This window comes from Dichotomopilus funicola (assembly GCF_033296635.1).
Source record: "Dichotomopilus funicola strain CBS 141.50 unplaced genomic scaffold C8A04scaffold_10, whole genome shotgun sequence".
In the NCBI taxonomy this organism is placed as follows: domain Eukaryota; kingdom Fungi; phylum Ascomycota; class Sordariomycetes; order Sordariales; family Chaetomiaceae; genus Dichotomopilus; species Dichotomopilus funicola.
Genome location: NW_026944031.1, coordinates 216,044 through 234,022, shown reverse-complemented (window position 1 = coordinate 234,022; position 17,979 = coordinate 216,044). Strand labels below are relative to the sequence as shown.

The 17,979-nt window shown below is 55.0% G+C and overlaps 5 protein-coding genes across 5 annotated transcripts; 2 read left to right on the top strand and 3 right to left on the bottom strand.

Moving 5' to 3' along the window:
* Positions 1–845: 845 nt before the first annotated feature.
* On the bottom strand, positions 846–3,074 carry C8A04DRAFT_35163 (PalH/RIM21-domain-containing protein; the record flags this gene model as incomplete). The annotated part of the gene is made up of 2 exons (XM_062783066.1): positions 846–1,177; positions 1,226–3,074. The coding sequence occupies 2 exons, from the start codon at positions 3,072–3,074 to the stop codon at positions 846–848; spliced, it is 2,181 nt and encodes a 726-aa protein (XP_062639546.1).
* A 3,394-nt stretch (positions 3,075–6,468) lies between these two features.
* C8A04DRAFT_35162 (uncharacterized protein) lies at positions 6,469–9,831 on the top strand (the record flags this gene model as incomplete). The annotated part of the gene is made up of 4 exons (XM_062783065.1): positions 6,469–6,496; positions 6,737–7,869; positions 8,088–9,698; positions 9,769–9,831. The coding sequence occupies 4 exons, from the start codon at positions 6,469–6,471 to the stop codon at positions 9,829–9,831; spliced, it is 2,835 nt and encodes a 944-aa protein (XP_062639545.1).
* Positions 9,832–11,163: 1,332 nt separating this feature from the next.
* Positions 11,164–11,890, top strand: C8A04DRAFT_25989 (uncharacterized protein; the record flags this gene model as incomplete). The annotated part of the gene is made up of 4 exons (XM_062779766.1): positions 11,164–11,211; positions 11,310–11,386; positions 11,450–11,501; positions 11,594–11,890. The coding sequence occupies 4 exons, from the start codon at positions 11,164–11,166 to the stop codon at positions 11,888–11,890; spliced, it is 474 nt and encodes a 157-aa protein (XP_062639544.1).
* A 182-nt stretch (positions 11,891–12,072) lies between these two features.
* C8A04DRAFT_25988 (uncharacterized protein) lies at positions 12,073–12,922 on the bottom strand (the record flags this gene model as incomplete). Its single annotated transcript, XM_062779765.1, has 2 exons — positions 12,073–12,080; positions 12,151–12,922. 2 exons carry the CDS (start codon positions 12,920–12,922, stop codon positions 12,073–12,075), a joined length of 780 nt encoding a protein of 259 aa, XP_062639543.1.
* A 1,435-nt stretch (positions 12,923–14,357) lies between these two features.
* Positions 14,358–16,656, bottom strand: C8A04DRAFT_9982 (major facilitator superfamily domain-containing protein; the record flags this gene model as incomplete). Its single annotated transcript, XM_062785707.1, has 4 exons — positions 14,358–14,500; positions 14,555–15,760; positions 15,822–15,875; positions 15,939–16,656. The coding sequence occupies 4 exons, from the start codon at positions 16,654–16,656 to the stop codon at positions 14,358–14,360; spliced, it is 2,121 nt and encodes a 706-aa protein (XP_062639542.1).
* Positions 16,657–17,979: the final 1,323 nt, after the last annotated feature.

Sequence of the window (17,979 nt, the reverse complement as noted above, 5' to 3'; positions counted from 1 at the left end):
GTAAATATCGGCCTTGATACCACCCTGTTTCATTATGGGGATGCGGGATAGGTGCTAATCCACGTTAAGTTCTGTGGACAAAAACGGAATATGCTTTGATTCCTTACTCTTTCCTCCGCTCTTAACCCCCGGTCTTCGAGGTCCCACGGCTTCAGTGACAGCAAGACTTGTATTGTACACTATGTGGCCTCGCGGTTCTTTTTTGGCTTTTGACCAATTCTCTTTTGGCAGCAACACCCGTTGGATCAGCTGCTGCACGGGGAATACTCTTTATCATAATTGTGGAAGACGCACGAGGATTGCCACCATCTTTTCACTGGGGAAATATTGAGTTTGAGTCACATCCGTTCATATCCCATTCATGGACAATATCGACTGTCATAGGATGAAGACAAACGAGTTACGTAGTCAGCTAACCGGCTCCCATGCCAACCATGCCAGCCATCAAAAAACCCTATTCATCACATGGTATCCATATCCTCAATCAAGACATATCCCCAAGAACCGTCCCACAACCTCTTATAACTCCGAGAAACGAAGAAAGCCAAGAAAAACACCATCAAAGGGACGGTAGAAGCGAACTGTGCGCCATGTAGTCCCGTGACCCGACCGTCACAAATCCCCGTCCTAATTTTGTTATTCCGACACTCCCATTTCCCCTTTCTACGCTTCCCATTCCCAGGAGATCCGACGGGGTAATGATACCCAACGAGTGAGGAGGAAAATGTTGGAACGACCAATTTGTTTGGATGCCCGCTCCCGCGCATCGCTTCGCTTGTAAATGCTCATCAAAACAAACGCCTCCCAAAAAATCAAGATATACAGGATAAAAAGAGACCGCGGAATCAAGGCAATGGCGAAGTACCCGCTGATCCATCTGGGCTGGGCGCCGCTTGAACAGGACGAGGGTGTGGGCGATGTGGTTCCAGGGCCGTGGCCTCTTCCCTTCCGCCTCGTCGTGTCCCTTCCCCGCCTTGCTCGCTCTGATGACCAGCCTCTTCCTCTTCCAGCAACTGTGCGAGCGCGGCCCCGCGGCGTGGTGGTGCGGGTATCACCGTCACCGGCAAGCTGTCGGTGTCCAGCGTAGTGCGGAACCGATCCCGTAAACGGTCGGCTTGAGTAACGGCGAAATCCTCAAAGCGGCTGCGGAAGTCCCATCTGTTGCTGCCAGTTGCGCCTGCATTCCCGTTCCTGTTTCCGCTCCCACTACCAGCTCCGTGGTTACCGTCCTGTCGTGGCCATGGTGGCGGTTGTCCCGTCGCGGGGGTTGGCGTGCTCTCCTCGGCGGCTGCATGTTCAATATCGGGATTTGGCGGCCGGTGGAAAGGAAGTCGCTGGGTCATGGAGCGCCATCGGTTAGACGACGGCATAGGTTTTGGAGGAGGCACCGGGGTGGTCGAATTTGATGGAGCAGGCGCCTCACCGGCCGCACTCTGGGCCCCAGGTACAGACGCATCGTTCGAAGCAGTGCTATCCCTTCGGGACACTGGCGTGTCACTTCGCGGAGGGGGTGGGGTGCGTGATGTTGTTTCCGTCAGGGTGTGGTATCTGACGGCGTAAACAGTGCTCGCTGCACTGGAGGTGTCGGCGCGGCTGATGGGCGTGGCGGCCGCTGGTGGTCGCGCCGGCCATAATGGGGGTTGTAGGAACCGTATCCTATCATGGTTGGTTGGTTGTGTATTGTTGGTGTCGGCTGGTCGCACGGCAGGCCGTTTGGCCTTTGAGCGAGATCTATATCTCGATGCTATCGCTGCCACTGCCGGCCATCTATTGTTAGTGGTCGCCCCGCCTGCCGCCTGGCCTTCATCTGACCCGCTTCGTCCTGTGTCAAAGCTCGAAACCTTATCCTCATCCTCAAACTCTGTCTTCCTCTTTAGCCCGTTACTTGAACGAGCGATGTCCAACATCTCGTCTCCGTCAAACACTTCCCTGCCGAGAATCCCATCCTTCTTTTCTTCTCTTTCCAAAGCTTCTATTCTTTCCACCCATTCCCATACAATGACGCTGGCGGCTGCTGCTCCTACCCACCGGACGTACTCGCCCCATCCGGTGAACTCGGGCTGAACAAGATCCAAAATGAAAAAGACAACCGGGATCAGGATTGCCAACAGTGATAGGACCGCTACTAGTAGCATATTTTGCATTTGCGGGTGCCAAAAGGAGTAGCGCTTCTTCAGAAGCGCGTAGTATATCACCCACGCGGCATAGAGAACGCCGAGCGAGAGCGCAAAAAGATAACTGAGCGCGGGAACGGGATGCTTGAAGGAACCGGGCCGCGCCGGGCCTTGCTCAAACATGAAGCTGTTGAGCGACTGGAAAATGACGTCGAGGGTGATGAGTGCGAAGGCGGTCCATTTAATAACAACCTTTTCCCGTTGGCGTGGGAAGAGGCGGATGAGAGTTTGGGCTTGGGCAAGCCAAAGGAATGTGTTGGATATAATGCGAATGATTTTGAGTTCATTACCTCCCAGTACCTCTAATTGCAGTTTCTTCGCGTTTGGGAAGCCAGTGGAGTATTGGGCTTCGGCGGCTTGGAACGTGGCTGCACTAGCGATGGTCAAGGAGACAGCGACTGTGGTGGCGGCAACCTTCTGTAACCAAGGACGTCCACCGATGGTCGGGCCAGTTCCCCCGTTTGTAAACCCCCGTCCACCGAGGACGACAACCCCGCCGTCGAGAAACGAGCGTGGGGTGACGAAGAGCATGATGACTAGCGTGTAAGCCACAACAGTAGTGGTAGCCAAGGCATAGCACTGCGGGAACGTCGAGGCGTAGAAGGCGTCCTGGATATCCGAGTAAATCCATCCATCCCCAGAATCCTCGGAGTCGTCTGCGGCGTTGTCGATGGTGACGGATCCTCCCCCGCCGTTCGCGATGATGGCGGGGGGCGTGACCGGGGTGCAGACCGGTTTGAAAGCCGCGGCGGCGGTGAGGGTGACAATGTCGCCATTGGGCATGGAAAGGATGCCTCCCACGGGGAGGCTCAGTCCATTGCAGCTCCGGTCCACCACGGGCGTCGGGGTCGGCAGCACCGTGGTGGCCGTCAGGCCGGCAAAGAGCTGTCGCGGCTGCATGAATGCGCGGAATCAACGACGGGCCTCCGCCTATGTTTCAGCTACGCGCGCAATTGCCATGGAAAGATCGAGGGAGCTACTGTCGAGGTTGACGTTGTTTTGGCGAATGACGAGGCACGAGCCGGCGGGTGTCGTCGCGTTAGGATACCTCAGCAGTCTCGAGCGACCGCGCGGCGGCTGTTTTCCCTGGAAACGGTCGAAGGGCTTTCCCAATCAATCCTCACGGTGTATCGTCGCGGCCGAGAGGTCATGAATTCCAGGCCGGTGAGTCCGGAAGGCCAAGAGGAATGTTTTGAGGTCGTCGTAATGTTTGGCGTGGGGAACGATGGTTCGAGGCCTGGGCGCCCAGAACTTCCTCGTGGCCACGAGCAGAAACGGGTCTTGGTGCCCGTTCTGTCAGGGAATGAATGGGAGTGTCGTCGCGTTTGGGAAAATCGGCCGGCCAAGTCCTTGTGGGTACGAGGGGGTTGTTAGTACGTGCGTGTTTCGCCAGTGCAGGGCGCCTTGTGCTGCGTTTTTCTGGCCGATTCGCGTTCGTTCCGTTGGCCGGTCTCGAAAGTGTTTTGAAGTCAAGTCCACAGCCGGGGAATGGGGGAGGATGAACCCTTCAGCAAATTCCCAGGGGAGACGGGGGGCGGAAGAGCATCAGCGAATACACAGTGCGTCAGCGGGAAGATACTGCCCGAGTGTCCCCTTTTCGGGAACCGGGTGAGTGGGGCGACCTAGTGCTCCCTGCTGCTTCTCATGTCACAAACAGGAGACTCAGACACTCAGAGTCAATAGGTCCACCGAACGAGGAGTTTTGCGAGCGAGCATTTGTCGGTGACCGGTGATTTCTCTCAAATCAAGTCGAGCAACTCCTTTCAAAAATGCCGATCCCCATAGGTCCAACTTGGGCGACTGATGATGCGTTTTCTCTTAACGCGGGATTTAACCAGATAACTGACGGCTGGCTCCGATGCATAAAAGGGTCGACTAAGACATGCCGGCTCCTGCAGGGCAAGAAATGAAAAAGATGGGGATTTAATTAGCGCTTATCGACCTGTGAGCTTTTCCCCGCGGGGGGGAATCAAGCAGCCACCTGCAAATGCTGCAAGCACCGGCACATCAATCAACCCCGAAGCCGCACTGTGTGGCCAGACTTGCCCAGCGCTCTCGAGGAATTGGACCCACTCTGCAGCACCATCCTGTCGAGGAAGGCGGGCTGCGCCTCATTCTCTGATGGACAAGTGAGGGGTCTCTCGCACACAATTTCAACATCCTGCAGGTCTTCTTCAAGACCTGCCATCTCACCAGCAATTCGTCAGACCCTGTTGCCGTGATTTGTGCCCGCGTGTGCGCAGTTGCGCCTGCTTTGCTTTGCCGTCTTTCGGAAGTTCGAGCGCATTTCAAGTGCTGCTGTTGCCTTCTGAAACATTCCCAGACATACCCGATCGTCACAGGCCCTCCCGCATTGAGAAGAGGGATAAAATGGGGACTTCAAAACCAATCCTCATAATGCGGGTTGTCGGCCCTGGGGCACCAAGTGGGCCGCGATGTTGGTGTCGACGCCGAACCCACCTTTTCTTGCGTCAGGCTCGAGAGGTTATCGTAGTCCTTCGGAAGCTGCATCCCATCAGACGATCATTCCAAGTTATAGTGTACGTTAACGTTACTGTGTTGTTCTGCGTGCATAATGTAGAACTCGCCGAACATGCCCACTGTTCGGATCGGCCACTTTCTCCACCATTCCGGCAAGCGAGGGAGGGGATGGACTGCTCGGGCTCGACATCTCCGGTCGAGGTAATATTTAGCGATCCTTGGGCGCGAATTGTTAGCCCATTTGATACGGTCTTGGGTCCACGACATCATTGCGAACAACAGCTGAGGTCAACGACAGACAATGCCATTCAGTTTAAACTTTGTTTGACAGGCAGGAAACACGTCGCCAAGCGGGGAGTTCTGCTGGCACCCGAACTTGGCAAGGCTTGTATTTTGTGGGGTAGGGCCTTGGCGACGTCCCGGCAGGACGTTCCCTTTCGAAGGTCCGGCAAAGCGCCTGCGAGTTGAAAGTACGTCGTGTCGAAGAATCGAGAAAGAAGGAAGAAGCCAAGGTTGGGAAGAAAATCACATACAGGGTCAACCTTCGTGGTCTGGGTTATCTGTTACCCAACGAGTTTTAAAAGCGGGTTTCCGTCTCTTCTCGCGATACCTACACGAGGTCAAGAGACAGCGCTGTTTGTTTCCGAAAGACAGAGTCACGTCCGACAGTCTCCGCCCGTGCTGTGCGGCAGAACAGAAACGGAGCACCACTCCAAGCGCCCTTACCCACGTTATTTCATACCCCTTCGACAAGAGCGTCGAACCGTCGAAATAGACCAGACCGTCGCGACGCAGGTTTTTGACGGTAAGTTTCCAAGTCTACCAAAACCAGCCTTGCCAACTCGCTTAATGTACACTAGAACGAGAAGCTCTTTTTCTGCCCCCCTAACCTTGCAGTTACTATGTACTATGGAAGGTGTTAGAGGGCGACGCCCACGGCTTGCCGCCTCAGGATGCCGCCCAGTCCACTGCTGCGCATCACTCGGGTTGATCCCCAAGCAGGAGGCGCAGATTGGATAGCTAGTTACTGGAAGTTTCTGTCTTGTCTGCACGTGATTCGTTCTGCGCAACCGTGATTCTTGACTCGAGCATGTTTGAAAAACGCTGCTAACTTGTTGAGGGGCAAGCCATCTCCTCAACCCCACCTTACCCCTCGTGGATTAGCACGTGATGGGGATGCGGGGCCTTCGATGGAAGATTGCATTTCAGGTTGTGGTCAAACCCATTTGTTTCAGGTTCATTCGTCTCTTGGCGTTCCCTTTTGGGTTACCTGGCTCCTGGCATGGCATGTGCATTGCGATTTCCTTTTTAACTTTCCGGCCCCTCCAAGCTGTAAACAGCCTACAGTAAAACTCATTCATAAAATCAGAATTATTGAACCTCTTTGGGCAATACATTGTCGGGCACTAAGGAGGATAAAGTGGGCGTGTGTTGTTTGCTTGAATTCTCAGCTCAAAAGCTCATCGTGGTGGATCCTCCAAAGGCGCGAGGCTCGGCCAGGACACCGAAACAACCTGTTGACGCCAAGCCATCAGCGCTCCAAGGGCTAAATAAAAAAGAGTGGGGCAGCTTGATCCAGCTCGGTCGCCCTCCAGCCGCAGCTGCGCTTTGCGAACATTCAGGGGTTCTGCTCAAGGTCATTTTCCAGACCCCAACAAGCGCAATCGGCAATTGTGCCACGGCTGAGCGAAAATTCTAGCGGCCCAACGTCCATTGCAAAAACACTCGCTGATCACCGGGAAACATATTTTTGAAGAATCATTTGCGGGGCTCTTTTCATGCTGGAGTCCACGATCCAGCAAGCTCCGGCGCCATGACGAGGCCACACATTATTCGCGCTGGTACGCTGGGCACCCCCCTACCTGCCCCCTCCCTTCATCTCGCCTGCCCCTGGCGGTGCGCGCCGCCTTGAACGGGGTTCCCTGTGGCTAGGTTTACCGGACCACGCCGCCTGGGCTTTCCTCCCAAGGTCCCACGCGCTCTCCCTGCCTCACCTGCATGCCCCAGTCCGTGCCGCACTAGGCTTTGCTTTCCGTGAAACCCGTTGCTCTGACACCTTCCACGCTCTCTCTCCTCGCTAGACACCATTGACCTCCAAACCCACGAAGCGCCGTCTGCGCAACGACACCACAGACCGGCCCCCGACGACGGAACCCTCGCCCCACACCAAGCCGAGACTCTTCGCGAGGTCGCCGTCGAAGCCGCCGAAGAAAACCTCCGCAGCCCCGGTGTCGCGTGGAACCCCGAGCCCGACGACATCCAAGACCTCGTGATTTCCCTCGACCCGGCCATTGGTGGCCCGCGAAACGGAGCGGGGGATACAATGCGCTCTGGCACCCAGCAGGATGCGCTGGCTGTTGCCCAGAACGGCGGGCATGCCGGCCAAGAGGTGGACGATGGCGACATCGAGGGGGACGCCGATGTTGATCTGGACGACGACATGATGGACAAGATCTCGAGTTCTCCTTCAATTGAGGATGGTGGGTCACCGCGTGCTCTTTCGGGTTTTCTCCCCACCACAATTCTTCCACCACCAACAGCTTCTCCAAGTATCAGCGACCCGAGGTCTTCTTCACCATACCTTGAGAGTCCCGAATACCTGCCATTGGAAGAGGCAAATCGCGAATTGCGCCAGCGCGCAGAAGTAGCACAGTCCCCCCTTGTTATTAGCCCAAGTTGTCATCATTATCATGACGGTGAGTTCGAGGCTGTGGCCACTGCCGACGATGATGCGGACGACGACGAAGACGACGACAACGACCTGGCGAACAAAACTAGCAGTCTCTTCGATTGCTTCGACTTTGGCGACAATCTATTTTTGCGGGATGCACGACAAGACAACGGCGCTGAGACGAGCTGGCAACTACCACCAGAACACGCAGAATATGAGATGGGCGATGGTTTTGATATCCAGGAACACGAATTCGACGACCTCACGGTACCGTACGATCCCGACGAACTATACGATAATGACGACGACTACTACAATAATGTTAATGTTGATGATGATGATGATGACTATTTTCTTGACTTGCATACTTCCAGACATGTCGACTCCGGCTGGGGTGGCGAATGCTTACAACACACAGAGGACATCGATTTCGATTTCGTCTATGCTCTCCACACGTTTGTGGCGACTGTCGAGGGGCAGGCCAATGCGACTAAGGGTGACACTATGGTTCTTCTCGATGATAGCAACAGCTACTGGTGGCTGGTACGGGTTGTCAAGGATAGCAGCATTGGTGAGTGCGCCTGATACTATCCTATCCTAGGTACAGCCGCTGATCGTACTTCACCTTTTTACCAGGCTACCTACCGGCGGAGCACATCGAGACACCAACAGAAAGACTTGCTCGGTTGAACAAGCACCGGAACATTGATGTAAGCTAGGCATTTATTAAGTGTGATGAGGGATAGGCTGACACAGTATAGTTGTCCGCGTCTATGCTCGGGGATCAGCCGGACAAGGCGAAAAACGGCATCAGGTCCGCTATGAAGAGGAGGAAAGCCAAGAATGTTCAATTTGCCGCGCCGACTTATGTGGACTACTCGGACTTTGATTATTCGACGGAAGAAGAGGACGCCGAGATATCTGTCTTTGCACAACGACAGCAGCAAGGACAACAAACCCAACAATCGCAGCAGTCTGCTAGCGATACAAACATGGACGACGAGGCCGCCCGGGTCGAACCGTTGAAGCCGAAGTCACAAGCAAAGGCCGAGTCTAAGCGACAGGAGGCTAATAGCGACGCGGACTTGTTAACTGCCGACAGGGGCTTGTTAGGCGCCGATGATGCTGCCGATGGCAAGGCGGAAGGGCCGAAGAAGTCGAGCGACGGTACTGTTCGGGACTCATTCTTCAAGGATGATACCGTCGAGACCAAGAAGATCACGCTGACACCAAACCTGCTGCGTGATGATACTGCACCGCGCACCTCGGGCGAGTCTAAGGAAATGAAGCAGCGGCCGAGCTTGGACAAGCTCGAAAAGGACAACGTTTTTACCAAGGACGACAAGAAGAAGAGCAAGAAAGAGAAAGAAAAGGACAAGAAGCCTGGTGGCTTGCGGGGCTTCTTCTCTCGGAAAGACAAGAAGTCGAAGGGAGAGGAGGACGACGACTCGTTTGGGAAGCGGTCGATGGACGCAGACGCTCCGGAAAAGGACGATGACGAGGAGGCGCAACCATCACCGGAGAAGTTGGGGCCACAACGAACACCAAGCAAGCTGCAAAAGCAGCCCAGGGGCGACCCGTCCCCGACGAGGAAATCAAAGGAAAATGGCGGGGAAGCCAAATCATTTTGGTCGGATGGGAGGGTCAACAACGTCGCAAACGTCCCGCCGACATCGATGCGCCTCGTCGAAGCCAGTCCGAAAGGGTCCCCGCAAACAAGCCCACGAGAACAACAAATCGAGCAGGAAACGCCTGTCAAAGCCAAACCCACAAAGCCCGTCAAGGCCAAGGCCGCAAAATCGCGGGTCGAACTCGACGACTTCGACAGCGACGAGGAAATTATCCAGGCCCCAACACGGGACGACCCGGCTTCGGAAGAAGCCACCCAGCAGCAGCCGCAGCCCTTCCAGAACAACATCAACGAAGCTACAGCGGAAATCCAGCCTGCGCTAGCACCACCCCCATCAAGGCCCGCCCCCGCTGCGCCTACCGAGACGGTGTCGCCGCGCACGGTCACCGAATCACCGGTCCAGGAGTCCCCCATCAGCAGCAGCAACCCGCCGCAGCTGATGGCAGACCACTCAAGCCAGGAAGAGGACCGGGCCTCACCAGTATCCACACCCTCGCCGGAGCCGGTCGAACACGAGGACGCCGACACGTCCGGTCATAAAACGGCAACCACGCCGTCCACGGCTCGGTCCGAATCCTGGGACGACGCCAATCTACGGGCCTTCTTCGACTCGGGCTCTGATATTCGCGACTTGTTGATGGTGGTGTACGATAAAAATAATGTGGACGATGTCGGACCTGATCATCCTGCAGCAGGGTCGTTATTCAGGGAGCAAAATGCCAAATTGGCGGAAATTACGACGGTAAGCATTCCAAACGACGTTGCGGAGAAAGTGCTGCGTGTGTGCAACGTGCTAACGAAATATGTCACAGCGCCTTGATGATATGCTTGGGGATTGGCTGGCTCGTAAGCAGAGACTGCGCGGTTCTGTCTGAGAAAGACAGTGAGAAAACAACGAGACATGCGCCAACGAATGCTTCTTTTTTTTCTGGTGACGCTGCCACGTTGACGAACGCCGGTATTATCTTTTATCCACATACCTCGCGATGGGCAGTACTAGCCTACCTACTCGACTGAGAGTAATTGATGGGCGGCTCCTTACGCATCACGATCTGACACCTGCCCCTTCTCTACTCCCCTCTTCTTCTTCCCCTCTCCATCCTTGAATCTACACTTCTTGGTCCCCGGTGGATTCCCGGAATTGAACGAAATCGGGGCGTTCATGTTATTTTCGTTTTCCGTGGTGGTGCTGCGATTTCTGCAACAACACATCATCTACTCTCTCCGTTTTAGGACGTTGTTGAGGAATGGTGTTGATTCTTTTTGGGTGCGCGAAATTTGGTTAACTCGTGCCATCCTCATTACCAGTGGGGGATGTTTTCATTCTTCTTGAACCTTTTCTTCATGTGCTTTTCTCCCCTCGGTTTTTTTTTTCTTATGATATGACGATACCCATATAACCGGAATTATATTTTTGTCGTTCTTCGTCTTGACACCTGATACGCTCGCTGTGCACGGAATGAATTTTGAAATGCTGCTTGAGTCTGTATGTTGTGTGGATGTTGTTGTGAGCGACTGGCCAGCTTTGGCCCCTAATTATTTCGAGCTTTCACATGTGCATTCCCATGGTCAACAAAAAATGGCCGCGGTAACTTTGATGACATGCAGACGGTGCTTGGCATTCAACAGGGGTCGGTGGCCGGAGGGGCCTCGGCGCCGGGCCTCTGCCGATTCCCCCAAAATGGGGGAAAATGTCAGTTTGCGATGGGGACGGGATTGTCCCGAGCCCCGGGAAACGGGGTTAGCTACACCCGAAGACGGGTGGTTTGTTGAGGGTCCGGTATGTCGGCTGTTAGAAAGAGGGGGTTTAAACCGTTGGGCGACTTGCATAAAGACAAGAGGTCTCAGGGCCGGGCTGATGAGACTTTCCGACGGAGTCGTGGCCCGTCTTACATACATAGTACTCTTTGATCGCGGCCCGGAGCTGTTGATTTTGAGTGGAGATGCCGTACCTAGCTGAATGGACCAGGGATGTTTTGTGTAGGTAGTGTACCTAGGTAGGCAGCTGTAAATAAATAGGGGCTTTCCTTAAAGATCTGCGCGGTCGAGTCGTACAGAGTAACCTAACTTTTTTGAGGACGTTTCAACTTAACTACCGAGTTCACCTTGAGGATTTTATTTCATCTGGCTTCTCTTTAACGGTTTCCTTTCAGTTTGAGTGTCATTACGAAAATCGACAGGGGAAGAGGAAAGCAGAATTAAACACGATGGATTCGCTCATTGATTTCGCGTCGACCAACTGGTCGTATTACACGGTAGGTTTTTTTACCGAGTCTTTGACGGCTTCCATGACAACAACCTTCACTCAATAACTGTCAGATTGAGGCTAATCAAGAGGCTGGACATGAGTTAGATCCCCGTGGCGTTCAGCCTGTGCATGGCTCCGCACCTGTACTCGATTAAGCTGGCAGGCAAGAACCACGATCTAGCGTAGTGAGTCTCGTCTGGTCTCGTCTTGACATCTGGGAATCCGTACTTATGGCCTCTATTTAGCCCTCGCAAGACAGAGGAACATTGCGCTAAGGACACCACCATTGACAAGCAGGTATGTTTTCTACCTCATATGTTTACGGCCATCTCCTATCAATCTCAACAGCCACGTCTTCCTTCTTTAAAACTTACACTAATGAGAAAAAGATTGTCCGCCGCATCTCCCGCGCCAAAGCAGCCTCCACCAACGGCTTCGAAACCCTCGGCCTGTATGCCGCAGCCGTCGTCGCGGCCAACGTCGCGCGGGTACCCAATGCCCGCCTGAACAAGCTGACGGTGCTGTACCTGCTGTCCCGCGCGTTGTATGTGTATACCTATGTGGTGCTGCAGGATAATGCGCGGGCGGCGCTGCTGAGGGTGGGCGTGTGGTTTGGAGGGATCGGGTTGATAATGGCGTTGTTTACGGCGGCTGGGAAGGCGGTTAATGCGGTGGGTGCTGTGTAGGGCGGGTGGGGGGATGAAGGGGTGTGTATGTGGTTTTAGTGTGCCGTATTTGTGTATGGGTTTATATACATCATGCTGTACTAGATAGACAAGCCGTCTTGTCTTAGGTTATCCGTTGCTTTCTAGCACCGTCTAACCCGAATTTCCTCCCTAACCAGACCTCCTCCTTCTGGATTTCACACTTATGCCACTATAACATAAAACCGCGTTAGTTTCACTGCCTCATCCAACTACTAACAGTCAAAGGAACATGAACGTACCCGGCCCGCCAACCTCGGTGGTGATCTCGCCGTCCTCGATGTAGACACCCGAGAAGTAAAAGTCCTCGTTGGCATCCGCATACCCATCACGCGGCAGCTCAAGCACGCCCAAGTGCCAATCAGCACCGTTGGACGACGTCGAGGCCGACACGGGGGCTACGACCTGCTCAAGCGGCGCATTACCCTCAGAGTGCCAGAAACCGACCGTGTTGGCTGAGAAGTCGATCTCGTAGGCGACGTTGTGCCAGACGCCGGCAACCCACTCGGTCTTCCAGTGGCTCTGCTGGCTGACCATCCACTGCAGGTTGGGGTTCTCGGTGCCCGACTCGCCGCTGATCCAGCCGTATTTCAGCTCGGTGAAGTGGCTCTCGAAGAAGTTGATCTGGTGCTCGCGGTTGACGCTCGGGGCGTTGGTGTCCTCGCGCTTGACGCTGAAGTGGTAGAACACCTTGCCCTGGTTGATGGCCGCGGTCGTCTGCGGGATCAGCTCGGTGCGCCGCATGTTCTGGCCGTTCCAGAAGGCGGTGCTGTCGAGGGTGAACTTGGCTCCCTGCGCCGACACCGCGTCGTCGGGGTTCTTGAAGTCGGGCGACAGGTTGATGTACTTGTCCACTGTGCCGGAGCCGTGGATGTAGTACTGGTACGGCCCGACCTGGTTGCCCCACGACCAGTCGTTGAGGTCGGCCGAGCTGCTCAGGTCGTTGAATCGGCCGTCCCAGATGACCGCGCCGTTGGCGGATGCCACGAGGGCCGCGAGGATGCCGGACTTCATGGTGGTGGCGAGAAGGGCAAGAAGAGGATGAAGTTGTGGGAGAGGATGGATCTGCACTCCTTCACCAAAAAGAGAACAGAGAGAGGAACGGTCCCTTGTATTTATATATTTATTTCCCCATGTCTACATCCCGCCATCGTGACGACCCGCCCCAAGTGCGACACCAAGCGACTGAATGACGAGCCAAGGCAAGGCAACGCAATCCCTCCGGTCTCTCAATCCGAACAAACAGCAATATCGGACACCCGCGCACTCCTCTAACCCACCCGGTAATTCGTCCCGCGAGAGGCGGACCTCCTCTCTTCGCACGTCAACCAGGGAACCACCACCAAACAGTGCACACTTCCGTAACGAACCCTACGGACATGAGCCTCCGGTAAACATCGTGGGCGAAACGCGAACGGGGGGGGAAATAGCGTTAACGTTAAAGTGGGTGGCCAGCATGATTTTTGTCTTTGCGACTTCATTTATAACCATGTCTGTGATCGACACTGGTTTAGCCTGTATCAGTCTGAATGGAGAACCTTCTTCCTCCGCGACTCCAAAACGTCTCTCCACAACGCAAGCGGGACCGGGACGTAAATAAATGGGTTCTCCCCCTTCCCGGGTATAATCCATTAATCCCCCTTATTTCTGTGTTACAGACCGCGACACAGTGCGTACTTCTGTGGTGCTGCGAGCTGCACATAATCAACGAAAATATCTGAGTTCCGCGAATGGTTACGAAGAACGGTGATCTGTTTATTTTTGGAGAGGGGAAAAGAAGAACTCAGCAAGGAGCCGGAAGATCGCGTGTTCTCTTTCCGGGTTACCAAGCTGTTCGCTCCGTCTCGGCCCCTGGTTGTGGTCGTATTGAGCGCCGATCTCGAAGTGTTCTCTGCAGACTGCAGGATTGCGCGACTGCTTGCTCCTCACAGAACACCATTGTGCCTCAAGCTGTCGTGCTGTTGAGTTATGCAACGTCGGGTATGACGCCGCGTCTATGAGAAGAGTGAAGCAATATAAATGGAAGAAGGGTGGAATATAAGTTGTGCGTGATGGTGTCATCCATCGACGTCAAATAGGTACCTTGGTGAAGTGAGATACGGTCAGTTACAATAGCAAGAGTGAGATATGCCCAGTCGAGGAATACTAGTTATTTTCTAGAGGGATGGAGTTCTGTTGGGTCCATCTAAAACCAAGGAGTCAAACAACAAAGCGGTTCACGTTTATAGCTCACTTTACGCCCTTTGAAATTTACATTACTGTCGAACCTATATACGTGTATGGTAGTTCAAGGACACAAGATACCATTAGTTCCCTCCCCAGTATCCTAGAGAAACAACGCAGCAAAGAACACCCCGTGAATGTCGATTATAACCAACTCCAAGAAACAAACTAGATACGGCCCAACTCAGCATATACCTCACCCAAGCCATCAGTATCACCATCAACGTCAATATTCCGCCCCTCCAAAACTCTGATTCCGCACCAGCGCCGCCCTCTCCAAACTCGCCCGCGGCAGCCCCTCAGTCGAGCGCCTCCTACTATGGCTGGTACTCGGCCGGCTGTCGGCCACACTCCCAGCACCATCAACATCTTGATCACCACTAACACGATCATAACCATGACCGTGACCATGACCATGCCCACCCTCAGCCGCACTCAACACATCCACCCCACTCTCATCCGCACCCCCAGGCTCGTCACGGATCCGATGGATGAAAAACGCCGAGATGAACACCGTGATCCCACCAAGCGCAAGAACAACAGCGATGCTATGATCACCGGGGACGCCGCGGGGTTTCTGAAAGAAGCGGAAGATGATACTGCTGGTGACGGTGGCAATGATTTGTGGTGCGGCGATGGCCATGTTGTGGATGCCGAGGATGACGCCAGCTTGGTCGGCTGCTTCGGCTTCGGCTTCTTGTTCGTTTTCGTCCGAGTTGGAGTCGGAAGCGTAGGCGATCTCACCGCCACTGCGGGTGGTAGCTGGTAGGCTGTGGTGGTGGGCGTATCGCGCACGGCGGAGTTCATCGCGACGCGAGATCTCGGCGCTGATGATGGCCCAGGGCGCCCAGAGGGTTAAAGCCCAGGTGATGCCGACAAGGCCGATTAGGACAGTCGCGGCGGCCACGGTGCGCACGAATACAGTGCAGAGCATACTGCCTGTAAACAGTAGCTGGGAAAGCATCCAGGCACGGCGGAGGGTAAAGCCTGGGATAACGAGGTAGTCGAGCCAAGACTTGCTCTCCTCGTTGTTGTAGTCTTTCAAGAGTCCAGGGGCCTCGCCGGGCGCGCTGGCTGCTCCGCTGGGGTGGGCCTCGTAGGTTGGGGCGATCAAGAAAGGGAGGAACACGTTGGTGAGGAGCCCCATGACGGCAAAGATGAGCAGGGCAAAGGTACCCTCTCGAGTAGCATCCTCGTACAGCTTGTCCAGCTCCTTGGGAGTCATGTTCGGGTTCGCTTCCAGGTACGGTTCAGCGTAGATCTCGCCGATATACTCCGATGTATAGAAGAGCATGGGGAAGAAGCCGATCCAGGCGCAGAATTGCACCTGGCAGACCTTCATTGTCTGCGGTGGGAGGCGCCTCACGGAGGTGAAGATCTTGCGGAAGAACGCCGTGGCTCCAGGTTTATTTTTGGATGGAGGGGGCTCGAGCCGCGGGTCTCTCTCGTGAATAAAGGCGCAGCTCAAAATGATGGTCAGAGCTAGAGCGATGCTGGCAATAACACAGAGGTCCTTGAACTGAGTATCGCCCAAGAACCAGAGGACCGCTGGCAGATCTAGGTAACCGGCCAGGTAGCCCGCGATGTTGCCGATACCGATGAAGCGACTGGCCATGGCATTGGCGCTCTCTAGGGGGATGTTAGCGGCTTGTCAGAGACGCTTTTAGACTATAGAAGAAATATGGCTCACCTTGCTGATGGGCGGGTGCGCAGTCTACAATAAACGCGCGGATAGCCGCCTGGACTGTCGAATCATCAGTGACCTTGTTCGAGGCAACTCATAAACCCCTACCCAGCCCATCCTTACCTGTGTTGATGGCAAAATCAAGCACATAAACCCACAGCACAGCGACCACAATAATCGAGTACTTGACTCCATCCGAAGCCGGGTCCGCCCCAAACAACCCCAAAAACCCACCCACCAGCTCCTTAGTCCACGCCAGGAACATGAGCGAGATGATCGTAGCAACCGACCCGCCTACCATGAACGGCTTCCGCTTGCCCCAGCGCAAACGGCAGTTATCGCTCAGCATGCCGACGTAGGGCTGCACCAGGGTGCCCGACAGCGGGCCGGCGATCCAGACCAGCGCCATGAGCGACTTGCTGATGCCTAGCGACAGCAGATAGGGCGAGCCGTTGGACATCTCGACCGACCAGGCGATCTGCAGGCCGCCGATGCCGATGGTCAGCAAGATTAGATACCATATGCTTTTCGTCTGCTGGTGCTCGTCGCTGCCGCCGCCCGGCCGCGATGTAGCCCTGGGCGGGCGTCCATCAATTAGGCCATCGTCTTCACCCGAGCCGGAGCTCGGGGAGAGGAGAGGGGATTGCTCGCTCAAGTCCTCATGGCCGTGTCGATCGTGTTCCTGTCCATCTCCGGGCCTGTTCGTCGAAACCGCAGCTGGCACGTGCTTGGAATCGTTGTCCGCCGCGGCGTCGGAGGTTCGGTGGTGTTCGTTGTCGTCTCTGTTGTTATCATTCGTGGGGCTTGCCCGGTTCGGAGAATCTGCTAACGACGACGTCATGCGAGCTGGGGGAGGAGCGAGAGGGACAGGCAGCCGTCGAAGTGCGATTCGGTCTGGGTCATCTAGCGTCGTCGTCGTGGGCGGTTGTTCGCTCGTGCGCGACGACGAGCTGGCTATTGTGTTTGGTGTTGATTGTGGGCTGAAGTTGTATTCAAGTGAAACGGCGGGGACCGGAGGGCCTATCCGGGGAGGAGGTGTGTCGGTGGTGCGTTCGGAGATGGGACTGGGGATGGAATGTTTGGGAGAACTACTCCGGTAGTTGGAGAGGTCGTGATATAAGATCGGATGGCCGAGCCGAAGCTCCGTGCCGCTGTTAACGAAGAGCGGGTATCAGGCGGTCAACTCAGAGGCTGCCACGAGACTATTGTCGTCCACATCGAGCGATTCGGGAAGGCTGCATGAAGGTATGAGACAGCCGTTCACACTAGCCGCCTTGAAGCAAATGCAGAGATGGACGGTCCCGGTCTTCGAGGTTGTGCTGACCACGGCGAATGACGATGTGGGCGCGAGACGTCAGGCGGGCACAAGGGCCTGGAACATGGCGCTGCAGGGACCGAATGGGGAAACGGGCACTGGCGGGAGGCTGGAAAATGCCCGTTACAGGGGGGTGCTGGGGAGCTCGGCTGGAGACAGGCCCACTTCTCCAGGTTTCCTGCGTCGAGATTATACGCACTGTATCCTGAAGTCGATGAAAGGAAAAGAACACAAGGTCGAAGTGCGATTTATTCATGAAATCAGAGGGGAACGTACTCAGGAAGTCCATGATACAAGTAATATGTGTTGATATAGTTCAAAATCCAAGCGGCATTTCGTCCGCTTCCCTCGGATGGTCTTACAACACGGTGGGACTTTTTCCTCGAGTTGACGCAAGCCCAGTGCTTGCTTAGGATCATAGTACTGTCAAGACACCGGCTGACGACAAGTCCCTCCAATTGTGTCTCGTCTTCCTGCATCAGAAGCTTTCAGTTCCTCTCATGCTAACAACCTCCTCCCCAACTTTTCGCGTTCCTTGGGGGCTCGACGGTGGAGGGGGTTCTACACGTAATACGGGGATCCGCCCTAGTAAACAAAAATATCAATGAGGCGTGAGGTGACGCCTCGCCCCTGCAACCGGGCCGTTTGCGTGTGCGGCGCTAGAAGTTCGAGGAAGTTTCAGAACCCATGGATATCGAAACGCTGCTATCTAGTGCGGCGCAACGCACACACCTGGTACTCCCGTCCAAGAAGTCAATCATTGCTGTTTGTTGAAAGAGTGCCGCGGCAGTGTCTCCTGAGTGGGAGCCTGCGCGCCGCGTCGATTGGCGGATCCCGGTGGACTGTGGG